This window comes from Aspergillus pseudoviridinutans, assembly GCF_018340605.1.
Source record: "Aspergillus pseudoviridinutans IFM 55266 DNA, scaffold_3, whole genome shotgun sequence".
Taxonomy (NCBI): Eukaryota; Fungi; Ascomycota; class Eurotiomycetes; order Eurotiales; family Aspergillaceae; genus Aspergillus; species Aspergillus pseudoviridinutans.
The window spans coordinates 2,170,748-2,188,441 of record NW_025091283.1 but is presented as its reverse complement, the minus strand read 5'-3'; the positions used below and the strand labels follow the sequence as shown (position 1 = coordinate 2,188,441).

The 17,694-nt window shown below is 50.1% G+C and overlaps 8 protein-coding genes and 2 non-coding genes across 10 annotated transcripts; 5 read left to right on the top strand and 5 right to left on the bottom strand.

The window, feature by feature from the left end:
- Positions 1-394: 394 nt before the first annotated feature.
- Positions 395-1,775, top strand: Asppvi_004485 (TFIIH complex kinase subunit CCL1; the record flags this gene model as incomplete). Its single annotated transcript, XM_043300436.1, has 2 exons — positions 395-727; positions 804-1,775. The coding sequence occupies 2 exons, from the start codon at positions 395-397 to the stop codon at positions 1,773-1,775; spliced, it is 1,305 nt and encodes a 434-aa protein (XP_043156371.1).
- Positions 1,776-2,384: 609 nt separating this feature from the next.
- Asppvi_004484 (ATP-binding cassette family ATPase ARB1) lies at positions 2,385-4,309 on the bottom strand (the record flags this gene model as incomplete). Its single annotated transcript, XM_043300435.1, has 2 exons — positions 2,385-3,653; positions 3,710-4,309. The coding sequence occupies 2 exons, from the start codon at positions 4,307-4,309 to the stop codon at positions 2,385-2,387; spliced, it is 1,869 nt and encodes a 622-aa protein (XP_043156370.1).
- Positions 4,310-5,025: 716 nt separating this feature from the next.
- Asppvi_004483 (HPP family protein) lies at positions 5,026-5,960 on the bottom strand (the record flags this gene model as incomplete). Its single annotated transcript, XM_043300434.1, has 2 exons — positions 5,026-5,607; positions 5,658-5,960. The coding sequence occupies 2 exons, from the start codon at positions 5,958-5,960 to the stop codon at positions 5,026-5,028; spliced, it is 885 nt and encodes a 294-aa protein (XP_043156369.1).
- Positions 5,961-6,897: 937 nt separating this feature from the next.
- Asppvi_004482 (putative NAD binding Rossmann fold oxidoreductase) lies at positions 6,898-8,211 on the bottom strand (the record flags this gene model as incomplete). Its single annotated transcript, XM_043300433.1, has 5 exons — positions 6,898-7,109; positions 7,169-7,256; positions 7,309-7,712; positions 7,777-7,872; positions 7,929-8,211. 5 exons carry the CDS (start codon positions 8,209-8,211, stop codon positions 6,898-6,900), a joined length of 1,083 nt encoding a protein of 360 aa, XP_043156368.1.
- Positions 8,212-8,635: 424 nt separating this feature from the next.
- Asppvi_004481 (O-methyltransferase) lies at positions 8,636-9,594 on the bottom strand (the record flags this gene model as incomplete). Its single annotated transcript, XM_043300432.1, has 3 exons — positions 8,636-8,677; positions 8,740-9,492; positions 9,556-9,594. The coding sequence occupies 3 exons, from the start codon at positions 9,592-9,594 to the stop codon at positions 8,636-8,638; spliced, it is 834 nt and encodes a 277-aa protein (XP_043156367.1).
- A 1,617-nt stretch (positions 9,595-11,211) lies between these two features.
- Asppvi_004480 (uncharacterized protein) lies at positions 11,212-12,723 on the top strand (the record flags this gene model as incomplete). Its single annotated transcript, XM_043300431.1, has 1 exon — positions 11,212-12,723. One exon carries the CDS (start codon positions 11,212-11,214, stop codon positions 12,721-12,723), a length of 1,512 nt encoding a protein of 503 aa, XP_043156366.1.
- A 1,261-nt stretch (positions 12,724-13,984) lies between these two features.
- On the top strand, positions 13,985-15,000 carry Asppvi_004479 (uncharacterized protein; the record flags this gene model as incomplete). Its single annotated transcript, XM_043300430.1, has 3 exons — positions 13,985-14,140; positions 14,219-14,517; positions 14,580-15,000. The coding sequence occupies 3 exons, from the start codon at positions 13,985-13,987 to the stop codon at positions 14,998-15,000; spliced, it is 876 nt and encodes a 291-aa protein (XP_043156365.1).
- Positions 15,001-15,807: 807 nt separating this feature from the next.
- Asppvi_004478 (uncharacterized protein) lies at positions 15,808-16,446 on the top strand (the record flags this gene model as incomplete). Its single annotated transcript, XM_043300429.1, has 1 exon — positions 15,808-16,446. One exon carries the CDS (start codon positions 15,808-15,810, stop codon positions 16,444-16,446), a length of 639 nt encoding a protein of 212 aa, XP_043156364.1.
- Positions 16,447-16,783: 337 nt separating this feature from the next.
- On the bottom strand, positions 16,784-16,855 carry Asppvi_004477. The gene has a single exon. It is a non-coding gene; the product is annotated as a tRNA-Glu (tRNA).
- A 201-nt stretch (positions 16,856-17,056) lies between these two features.
- Positions 17,057-17,128, top strand: Asppvi_004476. Its single transcript has one exon. It is a non-coding gene; the product is annotated as a tRNA-Glu (tRNA).
- Positions 17,129-17,694: the final 566 nt, after the last annotated feature.

Below are 17,694 nucleotides of genomic sequence, written 5' to 3'. Positions count from 1 at the left end.
TTCTTGGCTTGTTTCCGGCTCTCGTGGCCATTCTACTTTATGCTTCCTTTCCATCTCCTCTCTCTTACCATAAACTTGATATTGAGCTTTCCGAAATACAGTTCATCGTTGTAGAATGTCACTGCTGGGCTTATATTAGATAGGACGGGCCGGCAACAAACATGATATCGATAAGCGGTGGGTCCCATTCTTTCTTCAACTCCGCCTAGCTTGATCGTCTCCGATTCTTCCTCTTTCAACGCAGCTTGCTCTCTTGATGCGCCAATGGAAATCTATTAATCTTGGTATAAAATATATACCACGTTATTATCGCAATTATATTGTTCTTTCTCTTCTTGCTTCTGCCATCGCCCACATCTGCGGGGCTTAACGATCGAGCTTCATCAAAAGCAGGATGTTTGAGGACGATATCTATCGCACCTCGTCACAGTTTAAGCTTTGGTCTTTCACGGAGGCGTCCTTACGGTCCTTAAGGGAGAACACAAATGCTGTCGCTAGCCAACGAGTCCGAGCGGCACTGCGAAGAGCGCGGGAGGCGCGACAGTCAGCCAACTCGTCGGCTGCAGGGACTCCTACAGCTGGAACTACCGCAGATGGCAAGGGAGCGGAAGAGAAGGATATTGACTGTTTGACGACAGAAGAAGAGAAGGAGTTAGTGAGGTTCTACTGCGAGAAGGCCGTGGAGCTGGCGGACACATATAAGCCACCCTTGCCGACGACAGTGCGGGTGCGTACCCCTTCTGATGTTGAAGCGCATAACCGCGAATGGCCAAATAACTAACGTCGAACGTCCTCTGTAACAGGCCACTGCGATTCAGTACATCCGTCGATTCTACCTCAGCAACTCGCCAATGACGTACTCTCCCAAGGCTATCATGCCCTGCGCGCTCTTCCTTGCTACCAAGACGGACAATTTCTACATGTCGCTGCGCCAGTTCGCCGAAAAGCTCCCCGGCGACACAACGGCAGAAGACATCATCGCCCCAGAATTCCTCATCATGCAAAGTCTCCGCTTCACCTTCGACGTCCGACACCCCTTCCGCGGCCTCGAAGGCGGCGTCATGGAACTCCAAGCCATGGCCGAAGGCCTGGGCCAGCCCGCACCTCACCTCCCTCACCAGACATCAGAAGACCTACGCCGCGGACTCCTCGCCGTCTCCGCAGCACCAAACGCTCCCCCGTCCTCCTCAGTCACAGACCGGATCGGCCGCGCACACACCACAACCCGCGAACTCCTCAAAACCGCCGCCCAAATGACCGACGCCTACTTCCTCTACACACCCTCGCAGATCTGGCTGGCGGCCTTCATGCTCGCCGATCGCCCCATGGCCGAATACTACCTCGACACAAAACTCGGCGGGCCAGCCGCTCAGAGCTCCGACGCACAAGCAGGGAACCTGCTCTACGACCTCCGCGTGAAACTCCTCCGCACACTCAACGAGTGCGCTGCCCTCCTGCAATCATACAAGCCCCTCAACTCCGACCCAGAGCAAATGAAGAACCTCAAACGCATCGGGAAGAAGTTCTACTACTGTCAGAACCCGGAGAAGATCTCCCTTGCCGGACAGAAGCGGATCCCTGCTGCTGCTGCTGCTGCCGCCGCCGCGTCGGCAGGCGAAGGCGCCACCTCGGAAAGTGAAGTCGAGCGGCAGGCGAAGAAGCGAAAACTGGAGCGGGAGCAGAGGGATCGGGAGGCGAGGGATATCTTTGGCGGAGAGCTGGTGACGCAACGGGTCAAGGAGGGGCAAGTTGGCGAGCAACAGCATCCATCGTAGAACTAATGTGGTGAGGAAACTGATATATACTTCTTTCTTCGAATAGATTTCGGTAGTGGAACAACAACCGCAGCCCAATTAGTCAATGTACTTTATTGTCAATGATCTAGTCTACAAGGGAAGATGAATCAGTTCAATAACCCTTACTCTAGACTACAGCAGAAGGGCATGGAATCAAGACTATTCAGGCAGCTCATGCGCAATGGATATTATAGTCATTCATCGGCCAGACTTACAAAGATGACCGACACAATTTAACAAGACTATATGAAGTGTCTATAACAGGTATCATGGGAATGATCATGAAAGAGTAAAGGAAATGGAATTCAGCCATCACGCTCGGCTCGGCTCAGCTCAGCTCTAGTAGGAGGATGAGAGGTATGAAAACGGACCATCTAAAAGGCGCACCCAAACAATGAGAGAGAAACAAGCAGAAGAATATCTCCAAGACAAATATGTAAAGAAAAACGTAAAGTCAGCACTATATGACTGGCTCCAGGATACGTCATCACTCCTGGAAGAAAACTTTTTTCCTTCCCTGCCGCACTTTTTGGGGGGGTCATCTCTAAACGTTCCAATCGTAACAAAAATGCAGAGACGGAATGCGCTTTAGACAGCACCCTCGGAGACCATCTTCCTGCGCAGGTGGTCCTTGTACTCGCCAATAGTGCCGTCCCAGCGGCGGATGGTCTTGTTCTCGCACACCATGATGTCCTTGGCGATCTTGTCGAGGAGACGGAAGTCGTGGGACACGACGACGACACCACCGCTGAAGGCATTGATGGCATCGGCCAAACTGTCGATAGTGGGGATATCGAGACCGTTGGTAGGCTCGTCGAGCAGAATCATGTTGGGGCTTTCGATGGCCAGCAGAGCGAAGACGATACGGCTCTTCTGACCTTCGGACAAAGTACCCATGAGGGCAGTCTGGGATTCACCGCTCAGACCATAGCGACCGAGCTGCTGACGCCAGTACTGGTAGTCCTGACTCTTCTCGGGGAACTTGTCGCGAACGAAGTCCAGTGCGGACTTGGTCAAGTCCAGCTGTTCAGCCGAGTGCTGACTGTACATACCGAGCTTCAAGTGAGTGTGACGGCTGACACGACCGGCAATGGGCTGGAGCTTTCCGGTCATAAGACGGAGGAGAGTAGACTTGCCGACACCGTTAGGGCCGACCAGCGCGGTTCGGGAGTCCATGTCAACACCCAAGTCAAGGTGCTCGTACAGAGTGTCGTTCCAGTTGCCAGAGTAAGAGAACGAAACATCATCGAAGGACAGAACCGGAGGGGGGAGCTTCTCGACATCAGCGAAACGGAAGGAGAAGACTCTGTCGGGGATAACGGGCTGAATGAAGCCTTCAGCCTCCATCTTGTCAAGGATCTTCTGACGAGACTTGGCCTGTCTGACCAAGTTGGCGTAGGTACCGGCGGAAGCAATGAACTTCTTGATGTGGGCAATTTCCTCCTGCTGCTTGTTGTAGGCCTTCATCTGGTTGGTCTCCTGTTCGCTGCGAGTCTTGTGGTACGAATCGTAGTTACCACCGTAGTAGAGGAGCTGCTTCATGCGCATGTCGATCATGTTGGTGCAGACACCGTTCAAGAAATCCTGAGAGTGAGAAACAAGCACCAGAGTGCGCTCCCACTTCTTCAAGTACTCTTCCAGCCACACACAGGCCTCAAGATCCAAGTGAGCGGTGGGGTCATCCAGCAACAGAAGAGAAGGCTTGACGAAGAGGGCCTTGGCAAGAGCCACACGCATACGCCAACCACCGGACATGTCCTTGGTCTTCTTGTGGATGGTCTGCTTGTTGAAACCGAGACCGGTCAAAATCAGGGAGGCGCGGGTGTGGAAGGTGGAAGGATCCATTTTGTCCATACGCTGCTTCATATTAGCACACGATATTGCTTTGTAGGGGGGGAATCAAAAGAACTTACGTCGTACAGATCTTCCAGGATAGGGCTCTCGGGCCCATCCTTTTCCAGAATCTCCTCAGCCTGCTTCTCCATGCGGTCCAGTTGGTTCTGCGCCTCAGTAACGACCCATTCCAGAGCACCAAGGTCGCTGGGAGGAGCACCCTCATTCAGAAGGTAGATATCGATGTGCTCGGGGATGGGGTACTCGCGAGTGGCGATAGATTTGAGCAGAGTGGACTTTCCACATCCGTTCTCACCGAGCAGACCATAACGACGACCGAAGTTCAGTTCGAGAGTAGAGTCAGTGATGAGGACCTTGCCGTGAAACACGAGGGAAGCGGAGGTGATCTTGACGTCGCGAGAGGAGGCCATCGAGGACAGAACACCGGTGGTGACACGGTCGGACAGACCGTGCTTATCCATCTGTGCGGTGAGCTTCTCGACTTCCTTCATCTTCTCCTCGGTGGTAGCGGGCTGATCTTCGGTAGGGAGAGGTTCGCCATCGGCGTCAACCAAAGGGCTCTCGTCGCCCTTGACATCCTTCTTCGACTTGACGGTCTTCTTCTTATCGCCATCGGCGGCACGCTTGGCGAGACGAGCGGCTTTGGAAGCTGACACCATTTTGGCAGTATGTAATGGGGGAGGTGATAGGGCGGGAGGTAAAGGGAGAGGACAGGTAAAAGGTCAAAAGTCTGCCTAAGGTCGTGAACGCAAGTAAAAAAAAAGGCTCGACGAAAGTGGATCGATAGCGGGGAGGAAGGAGAAAATAGAGAGGGGCGACCGAAAGCCTTTCAGGTGGGGTGTTTTCGAAATCCAAGAATGAATCCTTGACCTTCGATTAGAAGCCCTTATCGATAATCTTCCGGGAGGCGAGGCGAATCCTCAACCGCTACTCGGTAGTGGGACTGGAAACTCGAACGGGGTTAGATTCGAAGATTAAGTAGAATGAATGTTATATAGTATTGAGAAGCTAGTCTCAATGAAAAAAGAGGCCTGATGGCGACAAACTACGGAGCTGTTGGAAGGGATAAAGAAGTCTTTAGATACCTTGTGGCCGTCGTTCGAAAATTCGTTCAGTGGGCCTGCTTCTCATTGGTCAAGCGACGTCACTGCACGGTACGTGGCGCGGCCATGCCTGATTGGGCAGCTTTCCAGGCACGTGATTCTAGCCTTAAGCCCAAGGCATTAACAGCCTTCAGCTCTATGCGAGTGATATTGATGGGGATGTATGAAGGGAAGTACGACATGTCCATACAGAGGCTGAGAATCATGTATAACTTTTCACTATAACGCTATAGCGCTGCTCTCTATATGCTGAAATCTAGGGACAAGTAGATCTATTGTATTCGTTGACAGACCCTCTCCAGTACCTCCCTTTCTTCTGCGCTGATCCACAGGTTGTCAGGCATCAATACTTCGCCACGCCGGATGATTATTTGCTCAGTTGTATCTGTGAAGCTGTCCTCAGATTCAGTGGGTTTGACACTCGGTTCTTTCTCATGCGTGACGGTTTCAACATCCTCGGGTTTCGGACGTGCAAGGCTATGCGGAGTCCACCAGTAGACGGGGAACCGCCGTTGAATATTGTTGATCAATAATGCGACGCAAAGGATCAGCGCACATCCCAGCAGCACCACCGGAACCAGGTACCAGCCTAGTTCATAGGCCTCGGTGACGGCTAACAGGGCTGTGGCGCCGGCAGGTGGGTGCGTGGTATTTGTGATAGCCATGAAGGCGACGGTGATAGCGCAAGCAAGAGCTCCTCCTATTTGGGGTAAGGCATGAGCATAGGGATTCAAGGCAAAGAGCTTCCCAATCGCTACACCAATGATGCTCGCTGCCAGCTGACCCACAATCATATTTCGAGGTTGAGCGAATGGGGAATCGATGGCAKAGAATTCCAGCACCGCCGTGGCGCCCTGTCAAGTCTCAGTATTGTTGCAATAGCAGGAGCAGTTAGGTAACTCACAAAACTAGCAACGATAATGGGTGCATGGTGTGCCTGGAACGACGGGACATGCAAAGAGGCTTCGGCAACAACGAGGACGCCACAGAATGCTCCGATGAGGGCCCAGAAGGCAATCACCAAGTTGCCAACAGCCTTAGGCGGTTGATCTCCTCTATATCCCAAGAAATGAGAGACAGGACGAGGCAGCCAGCGCCATGGTGGGGCGGGCAGATACGGATTCAAATAGGCATCTATGTCGAAGTGCCAGCGAGACAGGTCAAAGCCTTTCGAGGGGGGTGGTGCGTGCTGAGCTCGGTGCACCATGACTGAAGCTGTGTCACCGATGAGGCTTTGCCGAGTCAGAGTACATAACACAACTGAGAGCCTCGTAAGTCCACGAAAATATCACAGGGACAAAGAAGTAGGTTAAAGTCGGTAGACTAGAGTAACATCAAGATCTGTGATACGTTCCTCGACAAGTGCTGTTCACACGAAAGGAAAGGATAAACATGATCAAACTGAGAAAAAAAAGCTACAAAGGCAATTGGCTCAACGGAAGTATATAAGTGCTGCAAAATTGGAGAAAGGGAGAGAGAACTGACCTGAAATGAGGAGAAACCAATACTGGTGAGGAGAAAAGAGGGGATCAACTGTCAAGTATGCCGTCCAGCGACCAGCAGCACATCATTCCTGCTTGAAATTTGTCTTGAAGAGAGGTTTCTGCATGCCATGTTCCTATATAAGTGCCATAGCGCTGAGACTTCCAGAACGGTTGATCTCTATTTTTCCCCTCCAGCGAGCATGGCAACGCCCACATCTCCGCGGAAAGTGACAATAAGTATGGGTTTTGGAGAGAGTCATCCATGTATTGCTCTCGTACAGCAAAACGCTCAGTTCCTTGGGGTCCTGCTTTGATGTTGCAATTGTCCTGGTTCTTCCATTCAGAGGATTTGCATTTGGTAATGGAAATTCCTGTTTTGGTTTAGCGGCTGTATAGGGAAGAAATGATGAGCGGTATTGTCAGCCGAGCGTAAAATTACGTACTTCTTGGCTGCAAACAACGATCTCTGCAGTTCTGTGTTACTCCGGCAGTTGCCAACCACCTGACAGCAGCCACCCCGAGGTTTATTGGGGAAACAGGAACCAATTTAGCCTATCTTGGTAGTATAAGCTCAGGGCGTAGGAGCTCAAAGGGCCATCATTGCTATCTATTTTCACCATCAATACCACGGCGCGTCCTAAATCGTACATTTGCTTCAATTCAAACTTCAATTGTCTTGCCAAGCTTCGAGCTTTCCTTCGCCAGCTCAATCAATCTGATGACCTTGGCGGCCTCAGCACCACTGGCCGGCAGATCGCCTTCTCCGGCAAGAGCCCGGGCAAACTTCCGATAGTATTCGACGTATGTAGGTGGTTCCACTGTTGGGAAGATCTCAGCGACAGGCTTGCCGTCCTGGATGGTGGTCAGGGTTCCTGTGCAAAGCATCGTTAATCATCAGATTCCCAAAAATTGGAATCCGGATGCGACCTACCGTATCTATCACTAGGTTCCCGGGCGTACCCGTTGTCTCCGGGTCTCATTCCAGTCTTGAGCTGGTCCTCCTGAATGTCGAGGTGGAACTATGGAAACCATGTCAGCGTTTGAGTGATCAAAACTGATCAGATCGCTCACCTTCTTGAAGCTACCCTTCTCTCCTCGGACCCAGTATCTCAACTGCTTCTCCTCAGGGCTCACGACACCCGCCTTGGCAGTTACAAGAAGTCCATTGTTGTAGTGCAACAGAACGGTGAACGAATCCTCAAAACCGGTCGTGTTCACAGCCCTCTGAGAGCCGACGAACCCAGTGATCCGATCCGGCTTTCCCATGAGGTGAACAGCCTGGTCGAGTAGATGGCTTCCGAGATCGTAGATGGCGCTGCCACCCGGGATGACCTTGTTCTTCCATTTCGAAGCATCGGCGGCGGGCTCCTCGGGGCGGTGACGATCAAAGTGAGTCTCGAATTCGACAACTCGGCCAAGCGAGCCGTTCTTCACCAGCTTGGTTAATGTGACAAAGTCGGCATCAAATCGGCGGTCTGTCAACCTGAAGTCAGTTCCTGAACGTGGATTTCTCGACCGAATTCGATTTGTCCAACGTACTCTGATATACGGCCAACAGCTTGTTCTGCTGCTGGGCAAGGGTAACGAGGTCATTGGCCTCCTGGGAGGTGGGAGTGAAGGGCTTTTCGCAAACAACTAGGTTGGATATCAGCGAAAGAGCGATCAAAATTCCGGAGAAAAGGACAACCCACCGTGTTTGCCGTTCTCCAGAGCCAGCTTCACCAGGGAATAATGCGAGTCAGGAGCAGTGGTGATGATCACAACGTCGACCGCAGCATCCTTAACCATGTCCTCAGCGGTGCGATAAGACTTGATTCCAGGGTGGTCTTTCTCAGCATCGTCCTCGGGCTTGGGTGTGCGCTGCACAATGGCATAGAGTTTGAATTGAGGGACTTCTGCGACGAATGGAATGTGGAAAATTTTGGCGCTGAAGCCGTAGCCTACGATACCGACGTTCCAGGTTTTGGAGGCCATGATGATTGTCTAGGAGTGAGAGAGAGGAAGAAACCAACAGAACAAAGCTTGTAGATTCAGTTGAGAAAGCCAGGAAGGTGATTCTGGTTTTATGCCTTATATACACGAAATGAACACTCAGTGCCACTTCGGCAAGCTGATAAAATTCTCAAAGACATCATAGAAAAGGACTGGGTGCGGGGGAAGGTCCTCGCGAGGGGCAACTACAGCATCTCTGGATCGGCCGGGCGGGGCTCCATCCAGAAGCCGACTCTGTCCCGTCTCGGAATTCTGTCCGCCGGCAGATGTTGAGGTCTTCCATTCCATTCTAAGTATTCTCGGAGATTAGAGTCGCGTAATTGAAGATTGCTATGACTGTGATGCCTTTTGTGATTACAAATCGCAGAATTGATTTCCAATCATGAATCGATGACGCTGCGTACTCTTATTCCTCGATCCCCACACACCGACTCACTTCAATGGCGTCCTAGAATAGGAAATGTCAGCCGAATACAACGTGTAATGGTCCAGGGAATGGGGTCAACCCACTTGCAACCCCTCAGGCTGATGTAGCGTGCTCTTGTACACTAAATTCGGGTTCCCGAGCACCTCAAAACTGGGTTTATCACCCTCACCCAGGAAAGACTGGACCGTCCGCTGGGGGATGCCTTCTTTGTTATAGCTCTTGATCGGTCCCTTCTTGGCGGCCTCGCGCTTTTGCTCCACCGTGCTGCGGACATACTCCAGATACGGTGGGTTACCGGGCCGCAAGACATTATCCGCGGCCAGAACCGATACATTGGGAACAATCATGCCGAGCTGTTCGCAAAGCATCAGGTCCGTGGTGTACGCGGGCTTGTAGTGATCGAGGAACATGAGCTCAATCTGCTTGACCTCGCCGCTGGTGAACAGCTTGTGCAGTGACTTGTCACTTCGACCAACGATGATGCGGACGAAGTCCCGCAGACCGGCCAGCTCGATCAGCATGTTGGCGATGGCGGCATATTCCGGGTTCAGTTCCAGACTGAAATAGCGCTTGCCGCCAGCTCGGCGGACGGCATCGCCGAACAGTATGGCCGAGTAACCTACATAACCTCCCAATTCGATCATCGTATGTGGCTTGAGTTCAGCAATTAGATCGGTAACGACCTTGCCTTTGGCGGCTCCCACATTCATGAAACGATATTTCTCTTCGAACTTATGGATGAGATCCAGAACCCGTTGCGGGTTGCCTCTGATCTCATCAATGTCGGGTTGTTCGTAGATGAAATGCAGGAGCTTGATCTCTTTCCCACTCTCATGCTGTACATAAATGGTGTCAGACGTTCATCCTAGCACAATAAATGAGGTGAATAAATAGCTTACCTCTCCGGGACGAGGGTGACGCTGACTTTGATCGGCCATCATGAGCTGTAAGATAAGATTGTATGTGAGGGAAGATGTCGGATCTTGAAGATAGTAAAACTAATGGGTAAACAAGCTGCCTTTTATTCGAGCATTTCACTCGACAACCCCCGCGTTTACCCATAGTGACGATGTAATAATACCTAGGCAGACTCGGGCTTCTGCCAGAACCAATGGAGGCAGACGTTAACTCCGAACAATTCGCACATTGGCAAACCAAGACACACGCTACCAACAAACACCATTACGTTGGTTGTGCACGTCATGACATGAAGTGGGAGCCTACGACTATCAATATCCACTATCCTGCATCCAGGCATTGTAGGCAACAACAATCTTTGATGCTTGTCGTTATCAGATGCGCGGACATGTCGCTGATCTCTACCCCCCATCACAATTTACCTCAAAACGGAAATTAACCCCGAGCATTCAGTTTCGCCGTGACATCATGACTGTCAGATTGTCTAGAGCTGACTGAACATCGAGACTAGTAACGTAATCGGTAAGCGAATGGCCATTGTAAGCCAGCGGCCACCTCATGTATTGCATATAAAAAGGCACTTTTTAAGACCTCACTATATCAACAACGAAAAGTTAAGAGAGTCTAAACTTCATAATATAAACTAGTCTCATAATGCTTTTACAGGTAGGGGACCTATAATTCTATATTATTTGTTGCTATCTATGGTAAAARGGGAGAGTATTTTGATATAGCTGTATTTGCATATGCACTGTATTAAACACTTAAAACGGTCACTACAATTGTCAGGAAAAAAGATACAGGCATTATACATAGTGTATAGTAATTATATCTGAGCATTAAAGATAAACCTCTATTACTGGCTGAGATACTGAGGTCCTGAAATGTGCCATTTTATATGCGATACATGAGGTGGCCGCTGGCTTACAATGGCCACTCGCTTACCGATTACGTTATCGCATGAAACATACAGTCTTGATACTCGGCAATCGGAGATTGAGATTATCGGGCTGTCCAGGGTCTTTGGAATCTCTCAGAGTCCAGAACTTCCATTGCCGTCTGTAGCCTCTTAATGTTGCATGAACTACTCCGTATTCCCTGTTCCACATGTTTTGAAGTTTCGTCTATTGTCGGAATTACTAATGCCCACTTGAGCATTGATAACCTAGACKGGGGTCTAGGCTTCTACCACTTAATAGCGCATACGTTGTGACTCATTCATCAAAGATCCGGAAGATAGTTCGTGGAAGTCGAGCTTGGAAATGGCTTTGAGAATTGCTTCTCACCAGCACGTGTGCATATACAGCTGATGCCACCTGGTAATCGACGGCGGACTTGGACGATGGGAAACAGTACAAAAAGCCAACAAGGTCTGTCGGTGTAACAAAGAGACTCTTGGTTCAGCTATAGAATCGTGCACCAAATTTTGAATTCAGAATAAACAAGATCAATGAATGGAGACAAGATCCGATGTAACACGTCGAAGACAACAGGATGACAGCGACACCAAGTAGCTGTAACCATGCACGGTGACGTGGTTACAGCTGCATTCCGGAAAGAGGGGTCAAAATGTGCACAAAAACCAGCCACGCCGAGAGAATCAGAGACTGCGAATTCCGACGATTATTCTCAAGAAAATGGCCGTCAGGACGATACGACGAGCCTTTGGCTCCATACCAAAAGAGCGAACCCTTCATTTTGTCCAAAACCTGGTACGGATGCTAATCCATCTGCTATGGGTCGCCGTCGCTTTCGTACTACTGCCCCTCGATAATGCCATTCTTTTGGCAGTTTATATCGTCGGGGTTGTCTCTCAGCTTCTGTCGGGCTCGTGTCCGAGCCATCAGAGAAAGACAGCGTTGAGAAATGTACACTTCTATCCCAAAACCGTCCTGGTGACGGGCATAGATACCCCGCCCGGACTGGCGGTGGCACGATCCTGGTACTATGCAGGCCACCGGGTCGTGGGTACGAGCATCACGGATTCCTTCATCCGATCTGGCGAGAGCATGTCCCGGACGCTCGCGGCTTTCTACAATATCTCCCAGTCGCAATATATTTCACAACTGCTGGACATCATACACAGAGAGAAAGTGGACATTTGGATGCCGTGTTCGGACAAGACTACCGTCATGGAAGATGCGATGGCCAAGGAAGTGATTGAGAGTCGGACCAACTGCAAATGCATACATTTGGACACTGAACTTGCAGACAGGTTCAGTCGCCCAGAGTCTTTCATTCAGTATCTCGTCGAGAAGGATCTACCTGTGCTGGAAACCCACCACGTGCAATCGCGCGCCTCTATCCACAGTATACTCCATCGATCTCCGACCAAGGTCTATCAGATGCGCAGAGTGAGCTCCCCCGCAGCTAACAGCAAGGTCATTATGCTGCCGAAGCGCACGCTCAGCCAGACTTACACCGAAGTTAGCGAGATTCAAATCTCCAAGAATAGCCCCTGGATGCTGCAGCAACAGACCCGCTTGGGGACATACTTTGCCGAAATGCTTGTGGTTCGCGGTTTCGTTGAAGCGATCAGGATCCGTCCCTCGGATCAGCAGTTGGGCTGGGGCCGGTCCCGTCTGGACGAAGCGCTCGCCATCGCTATCTGCAAACTCATGGAGAGATTTGGGATGAAAGGCGGACCGCGCTTGACGGGGCTACTCTGCGTCAAGTTGATGGTCGATGAGGTGTTTGATGCAAACTCCGTGCGTCATGTCATCCACATTGCAGGCTGCACGCAAGGCCCAGCGGCCATCAGGCATCTCTTGCAAGATGCACCCTGCTCGATTCCTTCTGGCTGTCTAACTGTGTTGGCTGCACAGACTAACGGCATGTGTACGCGCCTGACAGAGTCGAGCAATACACGGATTCGTAGCCTGATGTGCAAGGCACCGTCCCAGCGATCGAGATTTTACGAGCCACTCAAGACTCACGATTATGAGCAGCTTGTGCTAGTCATTTCGCGAGTAATCCAATTACTCGACCGCTTGACTTACGAGGCAGGTCAGCTTGTTTTCTGGAAGAACTGGCGATATTCTTCTTTCGACCCTTTACCATGGTGGTGGGATGCTCATGTCTATCAACCAGCTAGACACTTTGGAATGGCTTTCAGTGTTTTCACTGAAGCCCATGGTAAAACGGCGTGAAGTGAGCTTCTTGTACCTATCTCTTTCATATGTTCTTGATTAGCATTTTTGCGGGTTGGTACCCTACAGGGCCATCAGGCGGCGCTTTGGAGCTGTTGATGAATATTGCAGATCAAAGGAGTTTCGAATAAGAGATGCAATAGTCGTTTCATGTAAATGGGATTCTATCAAACCAGCAATAACCCAGGGTACTCACACTGGAGTGGTTACCTCTTGGGTTAGATCGCTATGGGTCCATCTTATGCATCCTACCAAATAGCTCACATCTTACATGTGGAAGCCAAGCGTGGCTGAATGACATGTTTCCATGAATAGAACGGTTTCCTAGGAGAATTTGGGTACAAGGTTCTGTCCCGTTAGCTCCGTCGCCTCTGAAGATCCACTTGAAGCGAAAAGCATCGTCATCCAGTCGAGTCGTAATTCAGTCGACCTAAGTATCAAGCTGGCTTGGATTCAACCGTGGACCGACAGTACGTCAGGTCAGGAGAAATCACCATTGTTTACGGAGTTAGACAAGCCGTCTAAACCATCAGGGATTAAAGGCTCCACAAATACTCCGTAGAGCGGCGCAGTTGTGTCGCCAGATGTGATATAACCTAATGTGGCTCAGAGGCTACTCAGCAAATACAGGTCAATTCAGCATTATTATCACTCTTGTCGAAAGATCGAATAGAATACGGAGTGATGACATTCAAAAATTGATTCTCTCAGCATAAACATGCATAAAAATACACACTGAGAGCAAGGTATCCATAGAATACAGGATCGACGCATGTCGGGTAATTAACATATAGTTGGACAGAGGCACGAGGCAGAAGAATTCCTAGGAACATTAATGCGTGCTATCCACCAGAACCAGATTCCAGCTCATCTTCATCTCTTACTCATTCTGTATTATTCCCTATCAAATCCTCTATCAGGTAAACCAGCACTATATCGCAATTTGCGACTTAGTGCACACTCTCCCCTTGATATCGTCAGTTGGGTCTCGACCCAGTGTCCGCAGTCCACACGGCATCGGTCGGGTTGCCCCGTTGCGCTGCGCAATCCGAGCATAAACAAGCGCACTTGATCATTTTCTCAGCATTCCACAAGGATCTTCTTCCTTTCCTTTTGCCTTGATACTTTATCGGGAGTAAGAAAGAGATCTTCAAGGATATCAGATATCCATTTCTTGGATTCAGGTGTCTTCTCTCGATTTACTTCCTCTTAGGAAGTTCCATCAGCATCAGCTCCCCAGTCCACTCCTCCATCCGCAAACATGCGAGTATCACGACCTTCCTTCAATCCCGGGCGAACGAAAAACCTCATTCATGGGTTACAAGGGTTCATCATCTTTCTCGCATGGGCTTTGACCATTGCCGTCTTCACAAAAGGTGATGGAATCGATGGCCGGTCAGCTTGGTACTGGGCCTTGGTGAGTCTCAGCTCTTGATTGTACTTCCCAGCGAAGAAGGAGCGTGGACTTGAAGCTAATGTGTCGACGCCAATGAAGTGTTGGCTCAGTATCCCCGGCCTGATTTACCTTGTCGCAGTGCCCATGTGGCCACGCGCACGACGATTCGGAAACGTCTATGCTTTTGCTACGGTCGACTGTTTGTACGCGATTCTGTGGTTCTCTGCATGGATTTGTGTCGCAAGCTATGTCGCGCAGGGAAAGTCCGAGGGCAAAAGCGACAGTAACAGCGATAAGAATAAGGATGACAAGAAGAGCGGCTGCGACGCCTGGAAGTACGGCAGCGCCAGCAAATGCAACATTAGTACGGCAACTGTGATCCTGGGGGTTGTGATCTTGTAGGTTTCCTTTCGAGTCTCGTACTTCGCGCGATATCTCTGCTAATGAGACTCGTCTGCAGCCTTCTCTTTGTTGCGACCGCTTGGATGTCCTTCCGCAATGTCATGCATTTTCGCCGAACCGGTACCCTTCCCGATGCTGTTTCCGATCCTACATTCGCTGCACAGAGCAAGGCCGCTTTCTCCTCGAACCCTGCACATGACTTTGAGGAAGAGGAGGATGATTTCCGCACCGGACGTGCTGGAATCGGCGCTTCTGTTCGTAACGATCAGGACGAGGATTATGCCCTGCTTCACCAAAGCGAGATAGACGACCTCGGAAATGGCAACGGACGAACTGCAATGCATGGTGCCTATGATCCCACTGCTACCGGATCAGGGAGTGTGCTGCATGATTACAACACCGGCTACGGCGGCGCGCACGGGCAACACTATGCACAACCGTCTGAATACGGTTCTACCCTGAGTGGCTATGGACGTTAAAGATGGTCCTTTGGTCTCGACTCATGCGCATTGTCTTTGAATTCCGGTATTGATCTTGAAGTGGTGTTGCAGGCGCATATACATGTATGACCTTATGTTGCCCTTTTGTCTATCGAGATCTATTCGATAGTATCTACTTATCTTGGCTTTAGGCGATGATATCTGTTGCAGTCAGTCGGCGTGGGAAACAATGCGTCTTCAAAATTGTTTGCATTTTCTGTTCCTTTGACGATGTTTACGATCACCCTGGTTTTGCAGCTATTTTGGAGCAGGGGTAGAGGATTCGCATGTATTCAGCTTATGAAGTGGACTTGGGATATTCATAGATACTCCAAATTACCTTTTAGTTTGGGTCAACCTGACAATGAGGCATGCTATTGACATAACTTGGAAGTTTTCTACCTAGTAATCTGGACAACATGGACATGGCCCCGTAAAAGGCACTACCTAGAAGGGTCTTGAAGCCAAGTAATGATAGTGATCTCCCTTTGATAAGAACATATAGGCGGGTTCTGCCACCGCCTTCCGTTCGTATCGAATAGCTTCAGGACAGCTTGCGATCTTGACAGTGTAAATAGTCAGCAACCATTCAAAGATACCCCTTTCACACCATATCTGTCTCCGAGGAGATTACGCTTTGAAATAGATAGTTATTGCTACTTCTTTTTAATTCCCACGCTTTGGTAAGTGTGCAATACCGGACATAACTCATACCATTTATCCAGACTGACAGTCGCAACAGCTGAAACTGGATMCCTGGCAAATCTCCAAACCTGCATATTAGAGTCAGCCGGTCTTCTCATCACAATGGCCAGCAGCATCGACATCTTCCACCAGTACCCCCTGCACCTCGACCCGACCTCCAAAGCCATCTCCCTGCCGCCCTCATCCAGCCAATCCGCCTCTCAAACCACAGCCATCAACGAAGAGCTGCAAGCTCTCAACAACCTGCACCGCTCACTAATCGCCCTCGACGCCCCTAATATCCCCCCTCCACCACTCCCCATAAATCCCAAGCGCAGCGCCCAGATTACCAAACTCCGCGACACCGCCAACCAGGCCTATCGCAAATCCAACTACGCCGAGGCCGTAAAGCTCTACACCTACGCCATCGATATGGCCCTGAGTCGCCCCGGCTGGGAACCCGTCAATCTGGCCCGCGACGAGTTATCCGGCCTGTACGCCAACCGCTCGCAGGCGTACATGGCGCAGCAGGCCTGGCCCGAGGGAATGCTGGATGCCAAGGCTAGCTGTGATTCCAAGCCTGTTGCGAATGTGAAGGCTTGGTGGCGCGCCGGCAAGTGTCTGGCTGAGATGGGTCGCTGGGAAGAGGCTAAGACTATTCTCGAGCGCGGACTCGACATTGAGGGGAAGACTGGTGACGGTGCGAAAGAACTTGGGGCGCTGTTGGAGGAGGTTCAGCAGAGACTACAGAAGTCGGCATAGTTTGATGCAGGCCCTGCATTGGCTCGAGCCACTGGTTGCAGACTGTGACGGTCTTCTTTATGGTGAATTACGATATCTGCAGCTCTGTGTTTTGGGCTGCTCTATCATCTTGTCCTTTCGTTGCGATTCATGGTTGATCTTTGGCGTTAATGGAATGATGGGTTTCTGTTTACTCTGGTTGTCCTTAACCCATTCAAGATAGAGCGTCACATCACTCAAAAATATCATTCAACAGACACAAAAAGATACCCAAGGAAGAGATTAATTTCGTCCGTCTAGATAGAAAGTATGCAAAATTGAAAAAAGATTGGTCGAAAGAAAGGAAAAAGGAAACATCTTCCGATGCGGGGAATCGAACCCCGAGCTGCTGTGTGAGAGACAGCGATGTTAGCCATTACACCACATCGGATGGTTGTTGAAGGTCATGCGTATTTTGAGATCATCAGAGTGCATGAAAGTTTGGACATTAGGCGGTCCAGTAGGGTCATCGGGAACAACTTCGATTGTGCCCCACTTCGAACCACGGACTGGCGGACCCATTACCAAATAGAGAGGCTCAGGAAAAAATTTTGGATTATCAGGGCAAAGCACCCGAATTCTTCCAACAATGTCCGATGTGGTGTAATGGCTAACATCGCTGTCTCTCACACAGCAGCTCGGGGTTCGATTCCCCGCATCGGAATTGATTCATTTTTTGAGTCTTTGAGACTTTTTTTTCTTCATCTGTCCTTGTTAGACACTCGCTGTCTGTATGTCGGGTTCTGCCTTATGATATGAATGTCCAGACGCTTCTTTACAGATTACAACTGCCTTGAGTACCTTAGTCTATCAGGGGTATATCCTTGACAGAGTTCTAATATTATTAACTAATTTAGTTATATAACTACAGGATTACCCCTGCAGTTAGGGCTTTGAACTATCCACCATGGTATGGATTGCTCTCTCTCGGCGTACTTGCTGTACTCCATAATATATATTCCCATCCACCTTGAACTTATCCCAAGTCAAATAGGTATTGAGGCCACTATTAGTATCTCTTAGCTGACTGACGTTACGAACAGCTGCTGGAGGGTGGTTCGATATCTTTCATACTCTGTCTTTTTCATTCATCAGCTCTTCTAATTTCTAGGTTATTGCCAACAGCGTTCCATCATGTATGCCCCATCGACTCCCGCTTCAATTCTCCCCTCAGCATCGTATTCTTCCTCTAACTTCGCTCCCTTCACTGGCAACTATTTTCGTCCCATC